This window comes from Heterodontus francisci, chromosome 5 (assembly GCF_036365525.1).
Source record: "Heterodontus francisci isolate sHetFra1 chromosome 5, sHetFra1.hap1, whole genome shotgun sequence".
Lineage (NCBI taxonomy): Eukaryota > Metazoa > Chordata > Chondrichthyes > Heterodontiformes > Heterodontidae > Heterodontus > Heterodontus francisci.
Window position 1 is genome coordinate 190,596,187 of NC_090375.1, and position 24,291 is coordinate 190,620,477.

The 24,291-nt window shown below is 43.1% G+C and overlaps 1 protein-coding gene across 8 annotated transcripts in view; it reads left to right on the plus strand.

Moving 5' to 3' along the window:
* The window catches only part of znf516 (zinc finger protein 516), a 258,381-nt gene that overhangs the window by 138,274 nt on the left and 95,816 nt on the right, over window positions 1-24,291 (plus strand). For 7 of the 8 annotated variants that reach the window (XM_068032496.1, XM_068032499.1, XM_068032502.1 and 4 more), the window contains one exon: window positions 20,461-20,496. In XM_068032496.1, coding sequence (XP_067888597.1) covers window positions 20,461-20,496 — 36 coding nt within the window. Of the gene's footprint in view, window positions 1-1,831; window positions 1,922-20,460; window positions 20,497-24,291 lie in introns of those variants that run through there. The other variant, XM_068032501.1, reaches the window with a different exon arrangement.

Sequence of the window (24,291 nt, forward strand, 5' to 3'; positions counted from 1 at the left end):
AGATGGAATGTATTTAAAGCCATCTATTCAAATCTGAGTATGCTGTGAACGGCAGGTAATGCTAAAAGTACTGAGGCAATGATACCTCAGCACTTGTCTGGCCTGAGGTAGAGATGTGAACTGATGGGATGAACCTTAATTCCCAAAAACTTGGGGGTTGGGGTTGGGTCAGAGGTTAAAATTAAAAAGTCTGAAACAGGAACCCAAGCCACTTCAAACCTGCCCACTTCTGGTTTTAACAGAGGTTGGACAACGAGTGAGTGACCAATCCACTTGAGAGATGGATCAGTCATTTAAATAGTATAATCAGGCTTAAGCCTTCATTTTAACAGTCATTTTATTTTTAACTCATGTTGGCTGAGTTTCCCAGGCCTTGAAAAACGGGCAAGTGAAAGGAGGTGAGAAGGGCTGAACCCATGAGGTAGGTGCCCTTGCAGAAGTGCTTTGTGGGTCAGAAAGAACAGGATGTTTCCTCCAAGCCCAACAAGCTACCCAATAACCCAATCCCTCCCATTGCGATTTGCCTGCTCCCCCTTCACTACCATCGGAGCCACCAACCGCCGACAGGCCCTGGCCGACGATCGGACCCCCTTTTTAAAATTCTTTCATGGGATGTGGACGTGGCTGGCTGGGCCAGCATTTATTGCCCATCTCTAACTGCCCTTGAGAAGGTAGTAGTGAGCTTATTTCCTGAACCACTGCAGTCCACGTGGGGTAGGTACAACTACAGTGCTGTTAGGAAGGGAGTTCCAGGATTTTTACCCAGTGACAGTGAAGGAACAGCGATATAGTTCCAAGTCAGGATGGTGTGTGGCTTGGAGGGGAACTTGCAGGTGGTGGTGTTCCCATGCATCTGCTGCCCTTGTCCTTCTAGTTGGCAGAGGTCACGGGTTTGGAAGACTCCCACCTTCCCACGATCGGACCATCTTAAATGAGGAGAGAGCAGCAGGGAGGTTTCGGGAGAACATTCAGGAGCTTATGGACCAGCTGGCTGAAGGCACGGCCTCCAATATTGAGGCAAAGGGAGTGGGGATACACAAGAGGCCGTAGTTGGAGAAATGCAAAGTTCTTGGAGAGTTGGAGGAGGTTACAGAGTGAGACCATGGAGGGATTTGAACACAAGGACGGAAATCTTAAAGTTGAGATGTTGGATGAATGGCTGCCAATAGAAGTCAGCGAGAGCAGGGGTGAGTGGGACTTGGTGCAAGTTAGGATACGGGCAGCAGAGTTTTGGGTGAACTGAAGTTCATCGAGTCTGGAAGATTGAAGGCAAGTCAGAGAGCAGAGGAGATTTCAGTTCTTAAAGGTGTATGGTTATCAAATATCCAAAATGTGCATTTGTTGAACTCCTAGAACACAGTACTCATAGTTTTTGTGGTCCTGTGCTATATGGAATTATTTTTCTTGAAGACCTATGACCACTAAATAAGCTAAAAAATTGGCCACTGTTACAATAAAGGGAAATCTCACTATCGTTACTTCACAGTACTAAGAATGGGAACTGTTATCTCTTTCTATGTTGTTGCAAGTCCAGGGATGTTACAACCTATGAAGATAAAAGACAACATTCACAATGTTGACCCTATCACATTTCCTCCCCTGTTTCCTATTGCATGCAGGAGGCTTCATCTGTGGCTCAAGCATGGCTGCCATTCTCGTGTCGCAACTTTCCACTGTGACATGCAATATTTTGCCATTGAAGAGGGCCAATTCTGCCCACTTGCCCATTCCTATCCAGTCAAAGACAACCACAGTAACACCCATATTGACATAGAGTAGCAGCCCTTTAAGAACTGCTGCTATCCTCATTCTCTGTCTCTTTCATTCATAGCAATCCCTACACTCATGAGAAGCAAGCATGGAGCCTCACCGTTACTTTGACAAGACATTTGGCCCATCAGTACAGAAGCAGGGATGTCTTGCTGCAATTATACAGGGCTTTGGTGAGGCCACACCTGAAATATTGTGTACCGTTTTGGTCTCCTTATCTGAGGAAGGATGTTCTTGCTATAGAGGGAGTGCAGCGAAGGTTTACCAGACTGATTCCCGGGATGGCGGGACTGACGTATGCGGAGAGATTGAATTGGTTAGGATTATATTCGCTGGTGTTCAGAAGAGTGAGGAGGGATCTCACAGAAACCTATAAAATTCTAACAGGACTTGACAGGGTAGATGCAGGGAGGACGTTCCCAATGGTGGGAGAGTCCAGAACCAGGGGTCATAGTCCAAGGATACGGGGTAAACCTTTCAGGACTGAGATGAGGAGGAATTTCTTCACCCAGAGAGTGGTGAGCCTGTGGTATTTGCTACCACAGAAAGCAGTTGAGGCCAAAACATTGTATGTTCAAGAAGCAGTTAGATATAGCCCTTGGGGCGAAAGGGATCAAAGGACATGGGGCGAAAGCAGGAACAAGTTACTGAGTTGGATCAGCCATGATCATAATGAATGGTGGAGCAGGCTCGAAGGGCCGAATGGCCTATTCCTGCTGCTATTTTTTATGTTTCTATTGTGCTCATGTAGCGATCCCTAGCTCTGTTTTTGCTCTGACCCTATCATGTTTTTGTTGTATGTATTTTTTACACAAGTTCCCCTTGTGGTAACTCATGAGAAAAAACAAAAAGCATATTCACTTCAGAAAGGAACCAAGGTTAAGTAATATGAATGTCTTGCTGCTGTAAAAATATGCCAGTGTTTTTCGTGAATAAAACATGTTCTTCAGTTTGTATAATATACACATTATGTGTTACGACCGAAGCAGGAGGAGTGTACTGTCTTTTCTAGTTCCAGTTCTGCACAGGTCACAACATATATTTAAATGTTTACCCAGTTACTGATGTAGTCAATCATATATTCTACTCTTTATCCCAGAATAAAAAACACCAACCCGGTTTCTTGAATAAACAACAAAATTATCAGTTTATTATCAAACAAGACTTATCCAGTAACAAAGCAAAGCATTAACACACCGATTGAAATATGAAAGTTCCCTTTTTAAATTCCCCCCACGCACACTCTGAAAAAATACAGAAATCTCTCTGCAGAGGTCTGTAACAAAAAAAAGACAAAAAAGAATACTTTGGCCAAATACTTGCTAATTTTTGAAGAAACAAGAGAAGATATGGAAGGAAGTCAGTTGTCCCTTTTGGTCTGGTGTCCGGGTATACGAGACGAGTCACTGGGATCTTTTCTAAAGCAGTTCTTTTCAGGTGGCGTTGAGAATTAATCTGGCAGGTTTTTCTAGCTTCTCAGGAGAGATGCAGCATCAGGGATTCTAGCTCTCCCACACTGGATCTTTTGTACAGTTTCTTCAAAGAGGTAGAGAAAGAGGTGAGCTGGGTAGCTTTTTCTTGGCAAGTTGATCTCCAGCTGTCTTCAAAACAGTTCACACCCCAAACAGAAAGTCAACCTCCTGACCTCCATAAAACTTGACATGTGGCTTCTCTGTAAACATCTTCTCCAAGTCACCAAGGTTTCTGGTGTTTACTAAGCCCAAAACACATGATTTCCAGCAAAGGTTGTTTTCAAACAACATCTCCGTGTCCTTTCAATGAACTATCAACAATAAATTAAAGTCCAGCATTTATGAAATCTTTAACCTTCCAATGAATCCATCTCCACAATTTAAATATGAGTCCTCAAAAAAAACGTAGCAAAAAATATAGAAGCATCTTCATAACAAATGTGAATAGTTGCATATTGAGGGTTAAACCTTTATGTGGTCAGTTTAGCATCACAATACTCGAGTTCTGCTAGTGAAATGAGCATACTGTTAGCTAAATGAATGATGCACAAATATTTTATGAATATATATGCACATCATCTCATATTGCGTCAGCAGTGGCTCAGCTGATTACACTCTCATCTCTGAGTCTGAAGGCTCTTGGTTCAAATCCCACTTTAGAACTTGAGCACGAAAATCAAGGCTAACACTTCAGTGCAGTGCTGAGTGTTGCTGCACTGTTGAAAGTGCTGCCTTTCAGGTGAGATGCCTAAATGAGGCCCTGTCTGCCCTCAGAGGTAGATGTAAAAGGTCTCATGGCATTCTTTTGAAAAAGAGCAGGATATTCTCCCTGGTGTCTTGGCTAATATTTGTCTCTCAACCAACATCACTAACACAGATTATCTGGTCATTATCACATTGCAGTTGGTGGGAGTTCGCTGTGTGCAATTGGCTGCGTGTTTTCTACATTGTGTTCTGGTCAAGTGAGGAGAGGTTGAAGGGCTTCCCTCTTTTCCCTTTCCTTGTTAGACCACAACAGGTTTAATTCTGTCTCTCGCTAATAAGTTCGTTTGTTTCCAAATGGGAGTAAATCCTGTCCCGAATAATCCTCTCTAATAATTTCCCTACCACTGACGTAAGGCTCACCGGCCTATAATTTCCTGGATTATCCTTGCCACCCTTCTTAAACAAAGGAACAACATTGGCTATTCTCCAGTCCTCTGGGACCTCACCTGTAGCCAATGAGGATGCAAAGATTTCTGTCAAGGCCCCAGCAATTTCTTCCCTTGCCTCCCTCAGTATTCTAGGGTAGATCCCATCAGGCCCTGGGGACTTATCTACCTTAATGCTTTGCAAGACACCCAACACTACCTCCTTTTTGATAATGAGATGACTGAGACTATCTGCACTCCCTTCCCTAGGCTCATCATCCACCAAGTCCTTCTCTTTGGTGAATACTGATGCAAAGTACTCATTTAGCACCTCACCCATTTCCTCTGGCTCCATGCATAGATTCCCATCTCTGTCCTTGAGTGGGCCAACCCTTTCCCTGGTTACCCTCTTGCTCTTTATATATGTATAAAAAGCCTTGGGATTTTCCTTAATCCTGTTTGCCAATGACTTTTCATGACCCCTTTTAGCCCTCCTAACTCCTTGCTTAAGTTCCTTCCTACTGTCTTTATATTCTTCAAGTGCTTCATCTGTTCCTAGCCTTCCAGCCCTTACAATTGCTTCCTTTTTCTTTTTGACTAGGCTCACAATATCCCGTGTTATCCAAGCTTCCCGAAACTTGCCAAACTTGTCTTTCTTCCTCACAGGAACATGTTGGTCCTGGATTCTAATCAGCTGACGTTTGAAAGACTCCCACATGTCAGATGTTGATTTACCCTCAAACAGCCGCCCCCAATCTAAATTCTTCATTTCCTGCCTAATATTGTTATAATTAGCCTTCCCCCAATTTAGCACCTTCACCCGAGGACTACTCTTATCCTTATCCACAAGTACCTTAAAACTTATGGAATTATGGTCACTGCCCCTGAAATGCTCCCCCACTGAAACTTCGACCACCTGGCTGGGCTCATTCCCCAATACCAGGTCCCGAATGACCCCATCCCTAGTTGGACTATCTACATACTGTTTCAAGAAGCCCTCCTGGATGCTCCTCACAAATTCTGCCCCATCCAAGCCCCTAGCACTAAGTGAGTCCCAGTCAATATTGGGGATGTTAAAATCACCCACCACCACACCCCTGTTACCTTTACATCTTTCCAAAATCTGTCTACATATCTGCTCCTCTGCCTCCCGCTGGCTGTTGGGAGGCCTGTAGTAAACCCCCAACATCGTGACTGCACCCTTCCTATTCCTGAGCTCCACCCATATTGCCTCGCTGCATGACCTCTCTGAGGTGTCCTCCCGCAGTACAGCTGTGATATTCTCCTTAATCAGTAATGCAACTCCCCCACCCCTTTTACATCCCCCTCTATCCCGCCTGAAGCTTCAAAAGCCTGGAACATTTAGCTGCCAATCCTGCCCTTCCCTCAACCAAGTCTCTGTAATAGCAACAACATCATATTTCCAAGTACTAATCCAAGCTCTAAGTTCATCTGCCTTACCTGTTATACTTCTCGCATTGAAACAAATGCACTTCAGACCAACAGTCCTGCTGTGCTCAGCAACATCTCCCTGCCTGCTCTTCCTCTTAGTCCTACTGGCCTTATTTACTATGTCCTCCTCATTTACTTCACTAGCTGTCCTACTGCTCTGGTTCCCACCCCCCTGCCACACTAGTTTAAACCCTCCCGAGTGACGCTAGCAAACCTTGCAGCCAGGATATTAGTGCCCCTCCAGTTTAGATGCAACCCGTCCTTCTTGTACAGGTCCCATCCGTCCCTGAAGAGAGCCCAATGGTCCAGATATCTGAAACCCTCCCTTCTACACCAGCTGCTCAGCCACGTGTTTAGCTGCACTATCTTCCTATTTCTAGCCTCACTGGCACATGGCACAGGGAGTAATCCAGAGATTACAACCCTAGAGGTCCTGTTTTTTAACTTACTACCTAACTCCCTAAACTCCCCCTGCAGGACCTCATCACTGTTCCTGCCTATGTTGTTGGTACCGAATTCTAATTCTAGTCTCCTCTGCTCTAGTTGTACCTGAGCTAATGTTACTTTGTCTGTTTCAGATTCTATGCCTGTCTCCGGTTCTTCAGTGTCAATTTTAAAATGGTTGGCCACAGGTTTTAGGATTTCAGGCTTCCTAGCTTTTGGATGGATAGTAATCTCTAACTACCCAGCTACGTTTCTCAACTCTTCAACAGTGTTATGACCAGGTGAGGCAGGGGTCTAGGGCTTCCCTATCAGCCTTTTCCTGCTTTGGTCGTAACAGGGGTATAACTTTTAAAACATCGTGTTTTAGCTTCCCTCTCAGTGAGTCCTTGCTCTCTGCTCTCTAATTGTAATAGCAAAGAAATCAACCAGACAGGTTTTCTCAGATTTAAACAAAAAAGGTGGAAGTTTATTAACCTTGAAACTCTAACTCAGTTAAAACTACTAAGAATAAGCAACGTGACCACACCAGACTGCATACGCGAAAAACACACGCAAATAGTGACAGAGGAGGAGAAAGAAGGGGAAAGGTTTGAAGTAATAGCTGGAGTTCAGTTACTGGTTTTGGATTGGATGTAAAGTCTTTGATTGAAGTTAAGTCTTGCAGTTCTCGTTGGGGCCAGTGCACACTTTCCAACTTGTTTGCTGGTCTTCTTTCTTGAGGCCTGAGGCATGGGTCCCTGGAACTTTGCATGAGAGAGAGAGTGAGAGACCTTCCTTCTCTTTTGTCTTCAAATTGCAGTCTCTTCCTTTTGTGTGTCACAATTCAAACAACCCCTAGGTTGGCCAGCAGATTTGTCATGTGACTAGCTCCTTATTTGGAAAATAACCGCTCCTGCGAGATTTGTGGATTCCTTCGAGCTAACCAGACACTCTCAGTGTGGGGGGTTGGCGGGGGGGCTGCAGTGGAATACTGGCTCTTACGCATTCAATGGCTCCTGATCATCACTATTGACAAAAATCGATCCGACTAATTGAATCAGGGAGTTCTCCCATTGTCGTCTTCATGCAGCTGTCTTTTAGAATGCAGATGTGCAGCCATGTTTTCAGCTACTGTTCTGGTCTTTTTAAACAAGTTATTTCAAGTCCAGTAACAGTTCAAAATTAATGTTCCATACGACAAAATTAATATGTCTCATTTTGTCAGGTGTGGTTTGTGTCACTACAGATAGGGCTTTTAACCTGGTCCAAGTTACTTCATTCTTCTAGGAAGGTACTGGCCTCGAATGTGGACATTTTAGTACTCTAGCAGTGAAATCCAGAGGAAAACCCATATTGATGTTTTTAAATTATTGCTAGGGATTAGTTTGGTTTCCCACTTCCAATTTCCCATTTGTCTTTCGATTTGATCCCAGATGTGAGTCCCCAAATTTCTGTTACGGTCAACTGAGGAAGGGTTGAAGGGCTTTCCTCTTTTCCCTTTCTTTGTTAGACCACAACAGGTTTAATTCTTTCTTAAAGTGGATGTACTGGCCAAGTCAGTAGGTGCTTGATTACTTACTTGCTATGATCATAACAAGAACCAATCGGACATGTTTTCTTGAGTTTAACAAAGAAAGCGGTTAACTTTCTTGTACCTAAACCGAATTAATAAAGTAACAAACAATGCGCCAAATTTCACTCTCACACACTAGAGGTTTACACGCACAAATAGGTTACAGAATGGGGAAAGGTAGATTGGTTGAGTTAGAGTCCATAGAAAAAGGTATACAGTCTGTGGAGTTTGGTGATTCGGCTGGCTTCTAGCTGAATTCAGTGGTCCTGAGACTTTTAGCTTGATAGATGACTGGTTCGGTGAGTCTCTTGGAGATAGTGATGCGGATGATTTCCTCCAACGGTGTTTCTGAATTTAGCCGGATTATGCAAAGATGGTCAGTCAACAGCCAGGATTTGAAAGCTTTCAAGCTGGAATGGAGAGAGAGAGAGAGAGAGAGACCCTCACTTAGAGCCTGCTCATGTAAAAGTCCAGTTGCTTCTCCTCTGCTGCGGAGAAAATATCAACTTGAGACCATAGATGGGGAGGGGCTTGTCTCATGACAGTCACTCAGTGATTCAAACATCACAGTTAGCAGTATTTCTCTCTTTCAAAAAAGAACAAGCAGTTCCTTTAAAATTTCTGGGTCTTGGTTCTTGCTGGGGAATTAGCAGATACTTCATCTCCCTCCTCACAAGCGTTGCAGTGTTGGATACAGTTTTGCAAATTAGGTAGCCACCTTAAGCTGCCAGCAAAATCATCCTTTTAGCTGGTGTTTTAATAATGTCTTTTAAAAAAAATTATATTCATATCTCCAATCAGTGAATTCAAGAAAATTATCATTCAACAAAGTACATTTGCGTAACAATTGCAACAATTACTACACTTCAAAAGTACTTAATTGGCTGTAAAGCACTTTGCAATGTCCTGTGGTTGGGAAAGGTGCTAAATAAATGCAAGTCTTTTGCAAGTATATTTTGTTTCAGATTTCCAGCATCTGCAATATCTTGCTTTTGTTGCAGCCTATGATGTGTTTGGAACACTTCGATTTGATTACTGACCTGCAGTTCACTGAAGGGAATCCAATATCTGTGTGTATCTTAATACAACAGTTTTTAAAAATCTGTCTTCTTTTAGTTTTGTAGTCGATGAGTTTATTTTCTTTGACTATGCATTTGATTTAACTTGCTAACTTTCCGAAAGAGGGCCCATAAATTATCTCTGAAATCCCAGTATGCCCTATTTTTGGTCCCAGCAGGTGTCAGTTGTCCAAATTTACAACCTATATAAAATCATAGTTCATGTTAGTGACAGGTTAGTGACACTGTCCAAATATCAGATCACTCATAAAAGTTGTCAAGGTTTTCCTGTTTGCAAACCTCTTTGTCAGGAAGTTCTGTTGATAGATTTGAAAATTCATATTTGGAAAATTCCCAAATATTTAAATTTCAAACTAGTTGAAAGGAAAGGTTAGATTCCCTCAGTAGACCGGACATTCATTTGTAGTAACTCAAGAAATTTCCATCTACTTTTTTTTTAAACAAGGTAATACTTTTGTACACTTTGCTCTCCAAAGTTATGTATATAAGCTGTGCAAGCTTCTAATGGCTACAGTGCACATGGGAGCTTTCCGCTGTGCCTCTGCAATGATATCATTACAAAAACATCACTGAAGTCCATTGATGCAATAACTGTTCACACACAAGCTTATTTGATAAAAGAAGACACAGGGGTTTTGATAGATTAAATCGTGAGAAACCATTTCCACTGGCAGGAGGGTTGGTAACCAGAGGACACAAATTTAACTTGATTGGCAAAAGAGCCAGAGGGGAGATAAGTTTTGTTTTAATGCAGCAAGTTGTTATGATCTCCAATGTACTGCCTGAAAGGGTGGTGAAAGCAGATTCAGTAATAACTTTCAAAAGGGAATTGGATATATGCTTGTAAAGGAAAATTTTGCATGGCAATGGGGAAAGAGCAGGGAGTGAGTTGAATTGGATAGCTCTTTCACAGAGCTGGCATAGGCACAATGGGCAGAATGGCCTCCTTCTGTGCCATATCACTGTATGAACGGCTAGTCAGCATCTTCCTACAACATCCTAGTAGCAAAAAAAGTTAAATAATGGGCCAGAATTTACAGTAACCTGCAGGCGAATGGCACCTACAGCTTGTTAGACTTGCTGTTGTCTGCTAAATTGCCATGAGTGCTTGCACAGAAACAGCACAGCTCCCTCTCCAGGGCAAGGAACTGTGTGACTCCTTAACCAATCGAGATTGAAGAATCATTAATGAGCAGTGCAGAACCTGAACCAGGAAGTGTCATTTGGAATATTTAATTCAATGCCAAATTATGTACAAAAAGTCAAATAAAGAGATGGAAAGAAAAATGGGAGTAAGAGAGCAATAAAAGAGATGGAAAGAAAAGTAAAAATTCCAAAAACAATTCAAAGCTGAAGGAATGAGATGCCACACCAGTAAAAGTTAATTTTCAGTGCCAGAGAGGTTGTTTGGCAGCAATTAAGACTTACCTCACCAATAAAATAGTACTTAGACCAAAATGGGTAAGCCATAACCTTTTGTGGCGAGTTTAGTCCATAGCTATAACATCAGTATAGGAACTTCACAACGTTCAATGCATTTAAATGAGTCAGACAAGGAGATGCCATTTTTGTGTGGTTTATGGAGGAGCAGTGGATCTTGATTAGCATCCTGTGTTGTTCTGTGTTTAACTGTGAATCTACCTATTGATGAAGTTGCTGTGTGATTTGTGCATAACTAACGGTGACATCGACATCTCACAGGACTGTTATCAAACAAAATTTGACACCGAACCATATAAGGAGATATTAGGACAGCTTGGTCAGAGAGGTACGTACAAACATACGAATAAGCAGCAGAAGTAGGCCATTCAGCCTATCCCTGATATCCTTTCACCCCCTTGCCTGGCAAGAATATATCTCCCTCTGCCTTAAAAATATTCAAAGACTCTGCTTCCACCGCCTTTTGAGGAAGAAAGAGTTCCAAAGACACGACCCTCAGAGAGAAAAAATTTCTGCTCATCTCAGTCTTAAATGGGCAAACCCTTATTTTTAAACAGCGACTCCTAGTTCTAGATTCTCCCACAAGGGGAAACATCCTTTCCACAACCACCCTCGCAGGATCTCATATGTTTCAATCAAGTCACTTCTAACTCTTCTAAACTCCAGTGGATACAAGCCTAACCTGTCCAATCTTTCCTCATAAGACAACCCGCCCATTCCAGGTATTAGTCTAGTAAACCTTCTCTGAACTACTTCCAACGCATTTACATCCTTCCTTAAATAAGGAGACCAATACTGTACACAGTACTCCAGATGTGGTCTCACCAATGCCCTGTATAACTGATGCATAACCTCCCTAATTTTGTATTCAATTCTCCTCGCAATAAACAATAACATTCAATTAGCTGAGAGACGGAGAGGTTTAGGAATTCCAGAGCTTAGGGCCTCAATAGCAGCTGGTGGTGGAGCAATGAAAACCAGGGATGTGCTAGAGGCCAAACTTGGAGGCATGCAGAGATTTCAAGAGGTTATAGGGCTGGAGTAAGTTATAGAGGTAGGGAAGGGTGAGGCATTTGAAAACAAGGATGTGAATTTTTAAGTCAATGCATTGCTGGATCAGGAGTCAATGTATGTCAGCAAGCACAGGGGTGATGGGTGAACAGAACTTGGTGCAAGATAGGATACAGGCAACAGAGATTTGGATGAGCTCAAATTAACGGAAGGTGCAAGGTGAGAGGCCGGGAGAGTGTTGGAATAGTCACGTCTCGAGGTAAGAAAGGCATGGATGAGAGTTTCAGCAGAAGATGAAATTTCATTTTGAAGAATAAAGAAGAAACAACTAAGATAGGTGATTTATCATTCATCATCTGGGATCCTGTTTGTCATATATTGTGAGAAAAAGGCAAGAAAATATACAACCACTTACGCCTTTATAGTAACTCCTTCACTTTCATATTGAAAATGAGCTTGAAAAGATTGACTCCAATCTTAATGACCCTTTTTATACCATCTTCCCCAACGAGACATCAACTCAGTGGAACAGATGCTTTTTACTCAATGTATTTATTCCTTGCTATTTTGCCATTTTCACGGCAGTCACGGAAATACTGCCTTGTGTAATTGCCTGCGACAAACTGCAATTTCCCTTGTGAAACTGACAGACATGAAGTAAAATGGGTTAGTTTGAGTGAAGCAGGGTGTCAGGAACACTTTGTTACATGATCACCTGACTTATCTGGGTACACTGCATCGAGTGGTGCAAAGAAGGATCAGTGAGTGCAAAATTCATCTCTGTGACCTGCATGGCATAACCTCTTCAACTGGCTGATGTGGTGCCAGGATACCTAATTTGGACAACGTTGGTCCTGGCAACGACTGCGTAAATCATGCTGATAAAAACAGGCATAAAGATACAAGATAGCCCCTGTACCAGGGTTTCTTAAAGGACCAGGCACCCAAATTACAGGTAAGGTCATTTTTAAGAACTTCTGTGATGGCAAAGTGTCTGGAAGTACCCTGGAGAGTCAATGGAGGGACTGTGGTGAGTTCCTGGATTTGCCAGAGTGTTGCTACATCTTGACAGGGAGGGCAGTGGATTTGGTGATCTACCCACACAAAGGCTGTAGCAGGCTTGAGGGCAGCAGTGGCAGTGCCTCTGGATCCTGCAGCACGACAGAGACATGGAGCAGAGGCAACTTGGAGCTGGGCTCCTCCACGCTCCTTGCCGGTGACAGGAGGCTGTCTGACAGTCTATCTAATGCACCCAACATCTCGATGTGCAGGCCTATCAACGCTCTCCTGTATGCAGCCATATTGAGGTCCTCATCTGAGTCCTCTGTAGCAGTGCTTGTTGGTGATCTCGCCCTCTGGGGAGCTGGCAAACGATCCATCCTTTACCTTGGCCTGGCTGCAGCCCACTCATGCACAGTGATTCACCACATGCTGATCCCAGCTGTACAGTAGCCTCCAAGATACGTGCAGTGTGAGTTTCGAGTTGGTGGCTGTGGGTGTCAAATCAAGTGACGGGGTCTCTTCATCAGTGCTGTCCCGTTGCTCTCTCTTTCTTCCTCCTTGGACTGCTGTGGCTGGGCAGGTGGCAGTTCTTGGGTGGCTGAAAGCAGCAAATCAGAAGGGGAAGTTGGGTTGAGGGAATTGGGGTGGGGTCTGCGAGGTGGAAAGCAAGAGATCGATGGTCACACATCAGCAGCTTGCTCAGCATGCCAGACAGCAGGATGAGGGTGAGATGGGAGTTGATATGGGGTATAAGGCAGGGACATACCATCATCCTCAATGATCTCAGTGACACCAGATGCCATGGGCTGTGTCGCAGTCAGCCCAATGATGCTGAGAACCATCTTCTTCATGGGGCTCAGCAGTTGCAGGCATTCTTGTCCCCAACTGGCTCTGCTCTGCTCCTTTCTATTGAGTGCCACCTTGTCCTGCAAGGGAGAGGGCAGAATGTCAGTGAATGTGTTGCACTGTGTTTGTGTGATATGCCTACCATAGCTGAATAGCTGGATGTAAGTGGAGGCAGAGAGAGGAGGCCACAGAATTATTGCAGCACAGAAGGAGGCCATTCAGCCCGACATGTCTACACCAGCTCTCCGAAACAGCAATTCCCCTCGTGCCACTCACCCACCTTTTCCCTGTGGCCCTGCACATTCTTCCTTTTCAGATAATAATCCACTTCCCTCTTGACGGCCATGATTGAATCTGCCTCCAGAACACACTCAGGCAGTGCATTCCAGATCCTAACCACTCGCTGTGTGGAAATGTTTTTCCTCATGTTACCATTACTTCTTTTGCAAATTACCTTAAATCTTTGCCCTCTTCTTCTTGATCCTTCCACCGATGGGAACAGATTTTCCCTATTGTTATGACCAGGTGAGAAAGAGGGCCAAGGTTCCCTTTCAGCCTTCACCTGGTCTTACCGTAACAGAGTTTAACTTTCAACACACCGTGCTTTTAGCTCCCCCTTGGTGAATCTTTGCTCACCACTTTTCAATTATAAGGTAAAGAAACCAGCACAAACAGGTTTTCTTAGGTTTAAAGAAGAAAAGTTGAAATTTATTAAACTTGACACGGTACTTCTAGCTCACTGTGGAGTCCTTGATTGTAGGTAGATCTTGCTTTTTGTTGGGGCCCAGTATTCTTCTTAAACTTTGTTCGCTGTAGGAGACCTTTCTCTCTTGGGGTTCATGTGTGGATTCAGAAGTTTGTGAGAAAGAGATGGGAGTAGACAGGAGAGATCTCAGTTCAGGAGCAAACAGACTTTCTCTGAGTTCAAGCTGTTTGTACAATTCAGAAAAACCCAGGTTGCCAAGCAGGTTAGTCATGTGACTAACTGGTCTGACCACGTCTTGGATTACAGCAGTCTCTGGAATGCTCGTCCTACACACAATACCTGGTGATCAAGGTCCATTGTGGGTTGAATGCGTCAGGGAATGGTCCTTTGTCCTTCCAATCACCACCTGTTAATATGCAAATGTATTTTCCAGCCACGGTTGATCTGTTTAACGTCCTTTCTTCACTCCGGTAACAGTTTAAAATCAATGTTCATGACAAAATTAACGTGCCTCATTCTTGGCAGGTGGGGGCCTAGCATGACACTATCTATTGTATCCAAATCCCTCATGATTTTGAACACCTCTATCAAATCTCCTCTCAATTTTCTCTTCTGTTCCGTCCAGTTCTGGGTGCCGCACTTTAGCAAAGATGCTAGCGTGGGCGCGTCCTGTGTTCGTAGGCGTTAACCAAATTAGAGTTTAAGTTCAAGTTTAATAAATTTCAACTTCTCTTCACCAAGGAAAATATCCCAACTTCTCCAGTCTATCCACAAAACTGAAGTTCCTCATACCTGGAACCATTTCCATGAATCTTTCATGCACTCTGTCTAATACCTTCACATCTTTGCTAAAGTGCGGCGCCCAGAACTGGACGGAATACTCTAGTTAAGGCCGAACCAACATACCTTCCATGATTTTGTACTCTATGCCCCTATTAATAAAGCCCAGGATACTGTATGCTTTATTACCCACATTCTCAACCTGTCCTGCCACCTTCAATGATTTATGTACATATACACCCAGGTCCCTCTGCTCCTGCACCCCCTTTGAATTGTACCCTTTATTCCAGATTGTCTCTCCATGTTCTTCCAGCAAAACAAATCTCCTCATTGAACTTCATCTGCCACCTGTCTGCGCATTCCACCAATGTGTCTATGTCCTTTTGAAGTTCTACACTATCCTCCTCGCAGTTCACAATGTTTCCAAGTTTCGTATCATCAGCTGATTTTGAAATAGTGCCCTGTACACCAAGGTCTAGGTCATTAAATATATATCAAGAAAAGCAAGGGACCCAACACTGACCCCTGGGGAACTCCATTACAAATCTTCCTCCAGTCTCAAAAACATACATTAACCACTACTGTCTGTTTCCTGTCACTCAGCCAATTTTTTATCCATGTTACTACTGTCTCTTTTATTCCATGAGCTATAACTTTGCTCACAGTTGTATTGTGTGGTGATGGTGTGTGGTTGGCAGCATTGGTAAGTGTGTGAAGGTGAGGTGGAGTATGTGGATGTTAGGCATGACACCTGAGTGCCAGGGACTGGTGCTGGATAAATGATGGGGGCGTGGGTGCATTGAGCAGTGTGAGAGTTCGGTGGTGTGGTGGGAAGGGAATGTCATGTGGAGATGTATTCGTTGACCTTAACCACCCAGGTGAGGTCATTAGACTTCTTGTGGCACTGCTGACATGTCCTCAGAGCTAGAAGTCGGGAATTGACTTTCCTGGGCACCATTTTGAGGGTAATCGTTCAGGGTCTCCTGCACCCCGCAGTACCATGTTATCTCTTCTCCTGCTTGCACCCACCACTAATGCTTCCAGCGCTGCATCCGTCATCCTGGAACCCTTTCTCTGCCCTGGTGTTCCATTTTCCATGCTTTAAATTGCAGCAATATTACTCAGTGCAACTTCCCTGTAAGGGGGACAGACTGCCTTTAAGAAGAGCAGGCTGTCCGCGCCATGTGCTATGCACACAATGCTGTTTGCCCTCCTGCTGACTGCAGAGGCAGCTGGTAGCATGAAGAGGCAGCCGGCAGCAAGGAAACCTTTTGGCAAACACTACACTCATGGTCATGAGGTGGGAGCACCAAATTTACATGCTGTGCACTTCCAACAGAACCGCCAAGGGCAGGTCACAAATCATCACCCCCAAGCCCAAAAAACAAAGCACATCAACTTTTAGCCAAGTATTTCTACAGTTGTGACGTTTCAGTGCATGTTGTCTCTCTGTTCTACTGTGCTGACTTTTGTTTGATAAAATGTCTGTGGCAAAAGCTGGTATTTTTAGGTATACATATGCAATATCATTGTCCCTAGTTACTAATTATCAACAAACAACTTGCTTCTAAGATCTTTATTGATGATAAGGAGGTTATGTAAAACCTCTATAAATCACAGCTAAGATCTCAGCTAAAGTAGTGTGTCTAATTTTGGGCACCACATTTTAGAAAGGACGTGAAGGTAGAGAGGAGATTTACCAGACTGGTACCAGGGATGAGGAGATTTAGTTATGTGGAGAAATTAGAGGATTGTTCTCCTTGGGGCAGAAAAGGATAAAGGGGGATTTAATAGGGGTGTACAATATTTTAAGGGATTTTGATAGAATAGATAAGGGGAAACTGTTTCCAGTGGCAGGAGAGTCGCTACCCAAAGGGCACAGATTTAAGAAGCCAGGGAGGGGCTGAGGAGACTATTTTTTTACACAGTGAGTTGTTCTGCTCTGGAATGTACTGTCTGAAAGGGTGGCAGAAGCAGATTCAGTAGTAACTTTAAAGAAAAAAAAAGACATTTACAGGGCTGAGGGGAAAGATCAGACAGAGTGCAACTAATTAACTGGCTCTTTCAGAAAGCTAGCACAGGCACAACAGGCCGAATGGCCTCCTCCTGTGCCATAGGATTCTGTGATATGTTTATATCAGAAAAGTCAAATGTGTTCTAATCAGAAAATCACACCATGCCATCAGAGTGAATTAAATAATGAAGGCAGTGCTCAGGGTTTTTTTTTGCATAGAATTAGGCAAATATGATCGCATAAGACTGATGTCTCCAGTTAGCATTTAGAATAGGGGAAAAACTCCTGAATCGCTAATGATTGATTAAAGCCATTTTGATCGCCTTCATTCCTGATGTAGTCATGCACTGTTATTATGAAGATCTTTACCCCCAGCTGATTTAATCAAAAGCTGGAGGCATTCACAACACATTTGAAAGCTGGAGAGAAGAGTGACATAGAGGACACACAATATAAATTGCAAACAAAATTCTCAGTACATGATCTACTTATTACTTTATTAGTCAGTCGTCGACAGATTTATAAAGGTTTGTGCACTTGCTTTGTGAGTCCTGCTGTGTTTTATATTAGCCTTGCCTTCCTCTTCCTTCTTCAGCGAAGCTTTTCCCTGTAGCAACACCAGATTGTTCCATTGTGCCTTTTCTCCAGAACTTCTCAAGGTGGCTGTAAAATTGAGTTTTCATATCTGATTCGCTTTGTCTCCTAATCATCACCATTTGACAAGTAATGAGTTTTCATTTCTGTAGAACTCGTGACAGTGCACAACTGAAATCTCTAAAAATTGCAGAAAATATATTTTCTCTTTGTTTTGTCCCCTTTGGACTTCTCTGTGTCTTGGATTTTGAATCCTTGCATGAGAGGGTCGGATTGCGTCGAATCATAGAATGATAAAGCACTGAAGGAGGCCATTCAGCCCTTCATGCCTGTGCCTTGCTGTCTTTATGCCATCCAACAGTGCTACACTGAGGGCAGCTTGGGTTGAAGGGCAACTGGAGGTGGGATCCCCTGAAGATTTTCCATCCCCTCCCATTAACAAGGTACCTCACATCCTCACATGCTATGCCGTGTGAGTCAGCTCGAACGTGGGCAAAATGCCATTGGGGGAAACCACTGTGTAAAAGACTGGGATTCGAGCCAAGCTCTTCGAGTCAATGGCAGATCATAGTGATTTAATACATAGGACGACAAGGATCAAAGTTAGGTTCAGGTCCAGTTGCAAGGTTTAGAATTAAGTTTGCAGGGTTAGGTTTTATGCAAATCAAGCTAAGGTCTGTCAAATGAAGATGTAGATAACAAATCAAAAATAATTCTTTCAGATTTCATTGTTCCAAAAAATGTTATTTCCAGCATCTGCAGCATTTTGCTTTTGGCAAAAATTATGGTATTGTTTTCTGACGTTCCTTCAACACTTTTGCTACCTGCATAAAACTATTGAAGATGTTTTCTTTCATCAGTTGGAAGCTTATGTCCTATAATTGACTAATCCTTTAAACAATATTAATCCTACACAGCTATGTGTGCCTGGAATTTGTGTGGGGTTCTGACAATATCTTGCTATAAATTTGGCATAAGTTCATCAGAAACTCCCCAAACTGTTCATTATGCTCCAAGTGTGTTCTAATCAAGATTCAGCGCAAGTTTAATATAACTCCCTGCTTTGCAATTCTGTTCTTCCAGAGATGCGCCCCGGGTTTTTGTTTGCATTTTTTATGGCTGCGTTTGCTGACAATGCAACCACTAGGTGGTGTAGTGCAAGCACAACTGCAAATGCAGCCTCTTCCACTGAAACATCACTGTCTGCGATGTCTCAGGCAGCTGCCAGGATAAAAGATGGCGCTGCTCAATTTATCACAAAAAACAAATTCAACCCGAAAATCCCCTCAGTGGCTGCCATTACTGCCTCCATCTCACCCGCAACAGTCCCCCGCTCTGTCCTGCCATTATGCTTCTCTTTGCTGCTCCCTCCTGCGCCCGTCTTCTCACCACGGGCTCCCCGCTGCCTTCCCTTAGCCACTCATTCCGGCCTCACCGCTCCCCATCGCCTCCGGCTGCTCGCTCCCCACTTCCCCCCCCCACCCCACTCTCCAGTTGCTTGCTCTCTGCTTCCCTCCCCCTCTAGCCGCTCGCTTCAGGCCATGCCACTTCCCTCCTCTCAGCCACTCGCTCCCATGTTTGATGGTTTTCTGCCATGCCGCCCGTAGAAGCAAGGCGGGCCGCAAGGGGTGACGGGGCGACGTGAGAGCGAGTGGCTGAGAGGAAGGAAGCGGCGCGGCCTGGAGCGAGTGGCCGGAGGCGGGGGTTGGGGGGGGCGGGGGGGGCGGGGAGCCAGGGCCAAGCGTCCGGAGAGCAGGGTTGGGGGAGGTGGGGTGTGGGCAGTGGCAAGGTCTGGAACAAGTGGCTGAGGGGGCAGAGCGGCTGGTGAGGAGGGTGGTGCTGGGCAAAAGCGTCAAGGGCGGGAGCGAGTGGCTGAGAGGGAGGGGAAGCAGGGCGGCCTGAAGCAAATGCCCGAGGGGGGAGAGCTGGCGGTGGGCCAGTCGAGCGGGGTGAAGCGGCGATTGAAGCAGGGATGATGGGAGGGAGCGGGGTACTGTTCGTGTGAATGGAAACAGCTATTGAGGGGTGAGGACATCATTGCGTGGTGACGTCATGCACGGGCATTCATACTGGCAGGCATGGCGAATGTTTGCACGCACTGATGATGTCCGCGATCGCTCTGCACATGCTCTGGTTGTCAGGAGCCACTTTGTTTTTTTATGGCCTTGTTAACTTGTGTTGCTACTTTTATTGATTTGTGAATCTGTAGCACGAGATCCCGTTATTTCAGTGCCCCATTTATTTTCCAAGGAGCATTTTGCCAGAGATCAGGGAACTTTGCAGTAATTCCAGCTCTCTATATTCTGTAGCATGTTGCAGACTCGTGCCATTTTTTTCAACCCCATCTCCAGTACTGTTGTAATCGGTAGCATTAATTCTGCTAATGTTGCAGAAAGATGTCCTCTGGGATCTATCTGTTACAGAATCCGTTCTTTATAAATGCATGTAAAGCGGGTCAGTGGGTTTCTGAGGGGAACACCAACAGTCAGAGGTCACCTCTGTCACATCTTGCAGCAAGCCCCAAGTTTCAGCCTTGGCGGTACTGGTAACCGCCCATGTAGAGTCTAGGCATTTTCCACAGAGGCTAAAACAAAACAGATTATCCTGGGTTTACTCACTTACTGACCAGTGACTGCTTACAAAGCAGCAACGCATGCTAAAATGCAGGACGATTGACTAAGAAAATCAAATATAAAGTTAATTTTTTTAAAAAGGCTTTAAAGTTATGCTATTGGATAATAACTGACAAACTGTTAACATTTTCAACTGAAATTCCTCCCTGGTGTTTTAGCGGAGTCGTTAAATGGGTTTTCATTTTCACTACTGCAGAATTTGAGAGACATGTTACAAATATTCATACAACCATGTCCCACGACATAATTTCAAACGCAAATATATAAATATATCTTCAATAGCTTTAACAAAATATTGTACCCAAGTTTGGCATTTTTTACCTTAAAAGACTGGCTGTACAACCTTTTACTGTGAAACCCGTTAATTTGCAAAATCACCCTGCATTACGGAATATCTATTAAAATGATCTTCTGCAGTGACTATTTAAAAAGCACAATTCAAGAAATGTGTAATATCATATAACGTAGAACTTTGCAAGCAACGTTCTCTGAATAAACAAAAGCATTTTAACCTTTGTTATATTTCTTGTTTCAGTGCAAAAGTCCTTCTGCAGTCCTCAAGTGGTGACAGGCAAGTGTTGCATCCTGTGAATATTAGCGCACGTAACTTTTGAGCTGGAATTGTTCATATCCATTTTCCCACATAGCCTGTGAGAAAACAGCTGCCAAAGTAGCCAATCTTCCACCTTCCATCATCCAAAACATATTCCGATTGGAATCGGTAGCAAAACAATAGCTCATATAGAATGTTAGCTGGTTATGGTCAAAACCCATTCTGGCTGACTAATTAGTGGACTGTAGTATTTGCTTATATTTTATTTTACTAATTATCCCTGCCCCCTTGCCCCTGCAGTATGAGAAAAGGCACTTGAGCCGTAGTAAAGCCCATTTGTCTATTCATCGCTCCATGTGATTCCACAATGATTCCGCAAGATCGTTACCACATTCTATGAGTAACAGGAATGATTATGGGAGGGGGATTCCTGGGAATTACAGCTGCCTTGGTAGCATCATAATTGCCTGATCAATGTAGATTCTTTGAATTGATGTTGTCGTTCATCAGCTATAGATTATTCTCTTATTTTGCACTTTTATAATCACTCACCTGTCCTGTGGTGTCAGTTTTAATCAATCGGGCACAGGCAGAAGACAAATGGCCTCAGCTCATTACACTATAGATGATGTTGTTGGTTTGTCAGTGCATTATTTATCCTCAATGCAGTAGACCTCAAGACTTCAAACCTGGAGTTAGTCGAAGTATACATAACTAGCGACCTTTCATCGATTGTTAACTGCTTATGCATGCCCATGCATCAGCTGTAGCTCAGTGGGTCGCACCCTTGCATCTTCATCACAAAGTCGTGGGTTCACAAGTCACTGCAGCGACTTGAGTGTGTCATATAGCCCAGCACTCCCAGTACAGTAATGGGGGGGTGGGGGGTGAGATATTAAACCAAGGCACCATCTGTTCTCTCAGGTGGATGCACTATGTTGAAGACGAGCATGAAGTTCTCCCCAGTGTCCACATCACTAAAAATCAGATTATCAGGTCATTATTACATTAGGAGCTTGCTGTACATAAATTGGCTGCCACATTTTCTACAATACAACAGTGACTATACTTCAAAAGTACATAATTGCCTGTAAAGAGCTTTGGGAGGTCCTGAGATCACAAAAGACGCGGTATAAATGCACGCCTTTCCTTTATTACATTTATCGTTACTGCTTTTAGCAGTGTCACATATACAGGCTTCTAGTAATGTGGCCAAGATGCAGTCAGGTATTCTGTTTCACTGCCACCACTCCAGCAACTATTTAACATTTCCACACCAGCAGACGTGCATGGAAGGCACTGCAATAGTAGTAATTTAATTATTTACAATCTTAAAAAGTTTGGGACGTGTCCCTGATTGTATATTAAATCCAGGATACTGGTAGTCCCAAACCTTTGACTAAATTGGACTTTATGATAAATTGGTCCCTCTGGAATTGTATATCTGCTCACTGTGAGTGATTTAGCTTTGCAAAAAATATGTAAAAACACATTTACTGATTTACTGCAGGAAATTCAGATTTTAACAAAGGCAGAATTTCCAATTTTCTCTGTTTCAAAATAATTCTTATGTTGAATATATGATTTAGCCAATGGGAATATGGCCATTTGTTATATGAGGTTGAGAGTAAATGAACTTCCCCGTTCTTTTTAATATTTATGATTTTTATGTCTTTAGCCCTTTTACTTCTAATTTCGAGCAATTTTATGACTCCAAAGTGTTCAGTTTTCACTGTGATATGTGTTCTTGTTTTGATCTAAATGTGATTTAAGAATGTTAAATCCAGGAATGCAGAAAGTAATCGCAAAGATGGATAGATGGGTTTTTGTGTGTTGTACACACAGCTTCAATTAGAAACAGCCACATTCAATTCTGAATTTGCTCCTGTTACTCTACAGGCTAATAGAAAATCTATTTTAATTTTGTTGCAAAAATGATTGAACGTATAGATAGTCTATTTTTAGCTATTGCTGTGGCAGAAATGTTTTCATTTTAAGTAAAACTGTGAAACATTAACAGTTTTGCTTTATCAACTTCAGAGATCTGCTGTGCTCTTTAGAGGGGGAGGGGTGAGTAGCAAAGGATCTCCATGACATTGGCATGAACCCAAGCTGAAGGGAAGAGAGAGAACTTCTTTGTGAAGATAGAGTAGCCTATCTTAGTTGTCTCCCGTTCCGTTCTTTCAGCAGAAAAACATAAATCTTCCGCAGTACTTAGTGGAGACTCATGACAGTAACCCTGACTTCGTATATATCAAGTAAAAAAAGAAGTACGCACCCCTACATACAAACGTATGCCACAGTGAATCTGTGTTGCTAGCTGTACATAGTAACCATGACAGGATAAATAGAATACCAGCTCACCACACGGAGCCATTTACAAACATCTTCATAATTATCCATTAATACATTCAGATGTAGCTTCAGCCATCTCTTGTTCAACTGAAAGAAGATTGAACAAAGCTGGTGTTCTGCAAAAGTGTTGGCAGATGAATTTCAATAATGTTACGTGTGATTTTGGTAAGAGGGATAATGATATCACATTCTCCTTGGAAAGTAAGAGGCTAAATGAGGGAGAGGAGCAAAGGAATCTGGAGGTACAGTTTCACAACTTACTATAAGTAGCAACACAAGTTAAAAGTACCATTTAAAAAAAAACAGGCAAAGCACAGGAGTTCATTTCTAGAGAGATAGAATTGAAAAGCAGGGAAGTTGTTTTAAACTTGTATTGATCCTTGTATTGACCACACTTGGAGTTCTATGCACAGTTCATGTTTCCATATTATAAAAAGGATTTAGAGGCACTGGAGAATGTGCAAAACCGATTTAGAAGTATGACACCAGAACTGAGAGGTTATAACTATCAGGAAGGTTTGAACAGGCTGGGGCTCTTTTCTCCAGAAAAGAGAAGACTAAGAGGTGACTTGATAGAGGTCTTTAAGGTTATGAGAGGGTTCGATAGGGCAGAAATGGAGAAGAGGTTCCAACTTATGGGGAGACTAAAACTAGGAGTCATAAAAACAAGATAGCCACCAACAGAATCTGCTTTTCTATGAGAGTGGTTAGAATCTGGTTGAGGCAAATAGCATAGATACCTTTAAGGGGAAACTAAATATACTGATAGAGTTAGATGAAATAGGGTGAGAGGAGTCTCCTGTGGAACATGAACACTGGCATAGACACGTTGGGATGAATGGCCTGTTTCTGTGCTATAGGTTTTATGTAATAATAGGAGCAGCATTATAACCATTTCTACAGCATCATTTAATACAAAGCATCTACAGTGAAGCTTAACTTAATTGTATTCATCTGTGTCATTGCTTGAAACTTATTACATCTCTTAATTTTTTCTGGTTTTGATGAAAGGTCATTGACCTGAAATGTTAACTCTCTTTCTCTCTCCCCTGATGCTGCCGGACCCGCTGAGTATTTCCAGAATTTTCTGTTTTCTTTTCAGACTTCCAGCTTCTGCAGTATTTCGCTTTTGAAAATTGTCTTAACTTTTTCACTTTGCATTTTATTCGGGGCCCATGTTTTATTTAGCAATTTTTGTTACCACTTCCTTTTTCCCATGTTTGTGATCTTCTAAACTGCTGGGCTGATTTTGATCAATTGAGGGGGGTGGGAGAGAAATTCTCCGGAGTATTTTTTCCCTTATTGTCCCTTGTTTTTTATTCTCTGTTTTTTGACCTTTCCCAGGCTGCAGGAGGTAGGGGAGGATGGGAAGAAGTGTTTAGCTATGATGGGGCAGGCTCGATGGACTATTCGGTCTTCTCCTGCCTGTCTATTTCATTTGTTCTTATCAAAGACTTT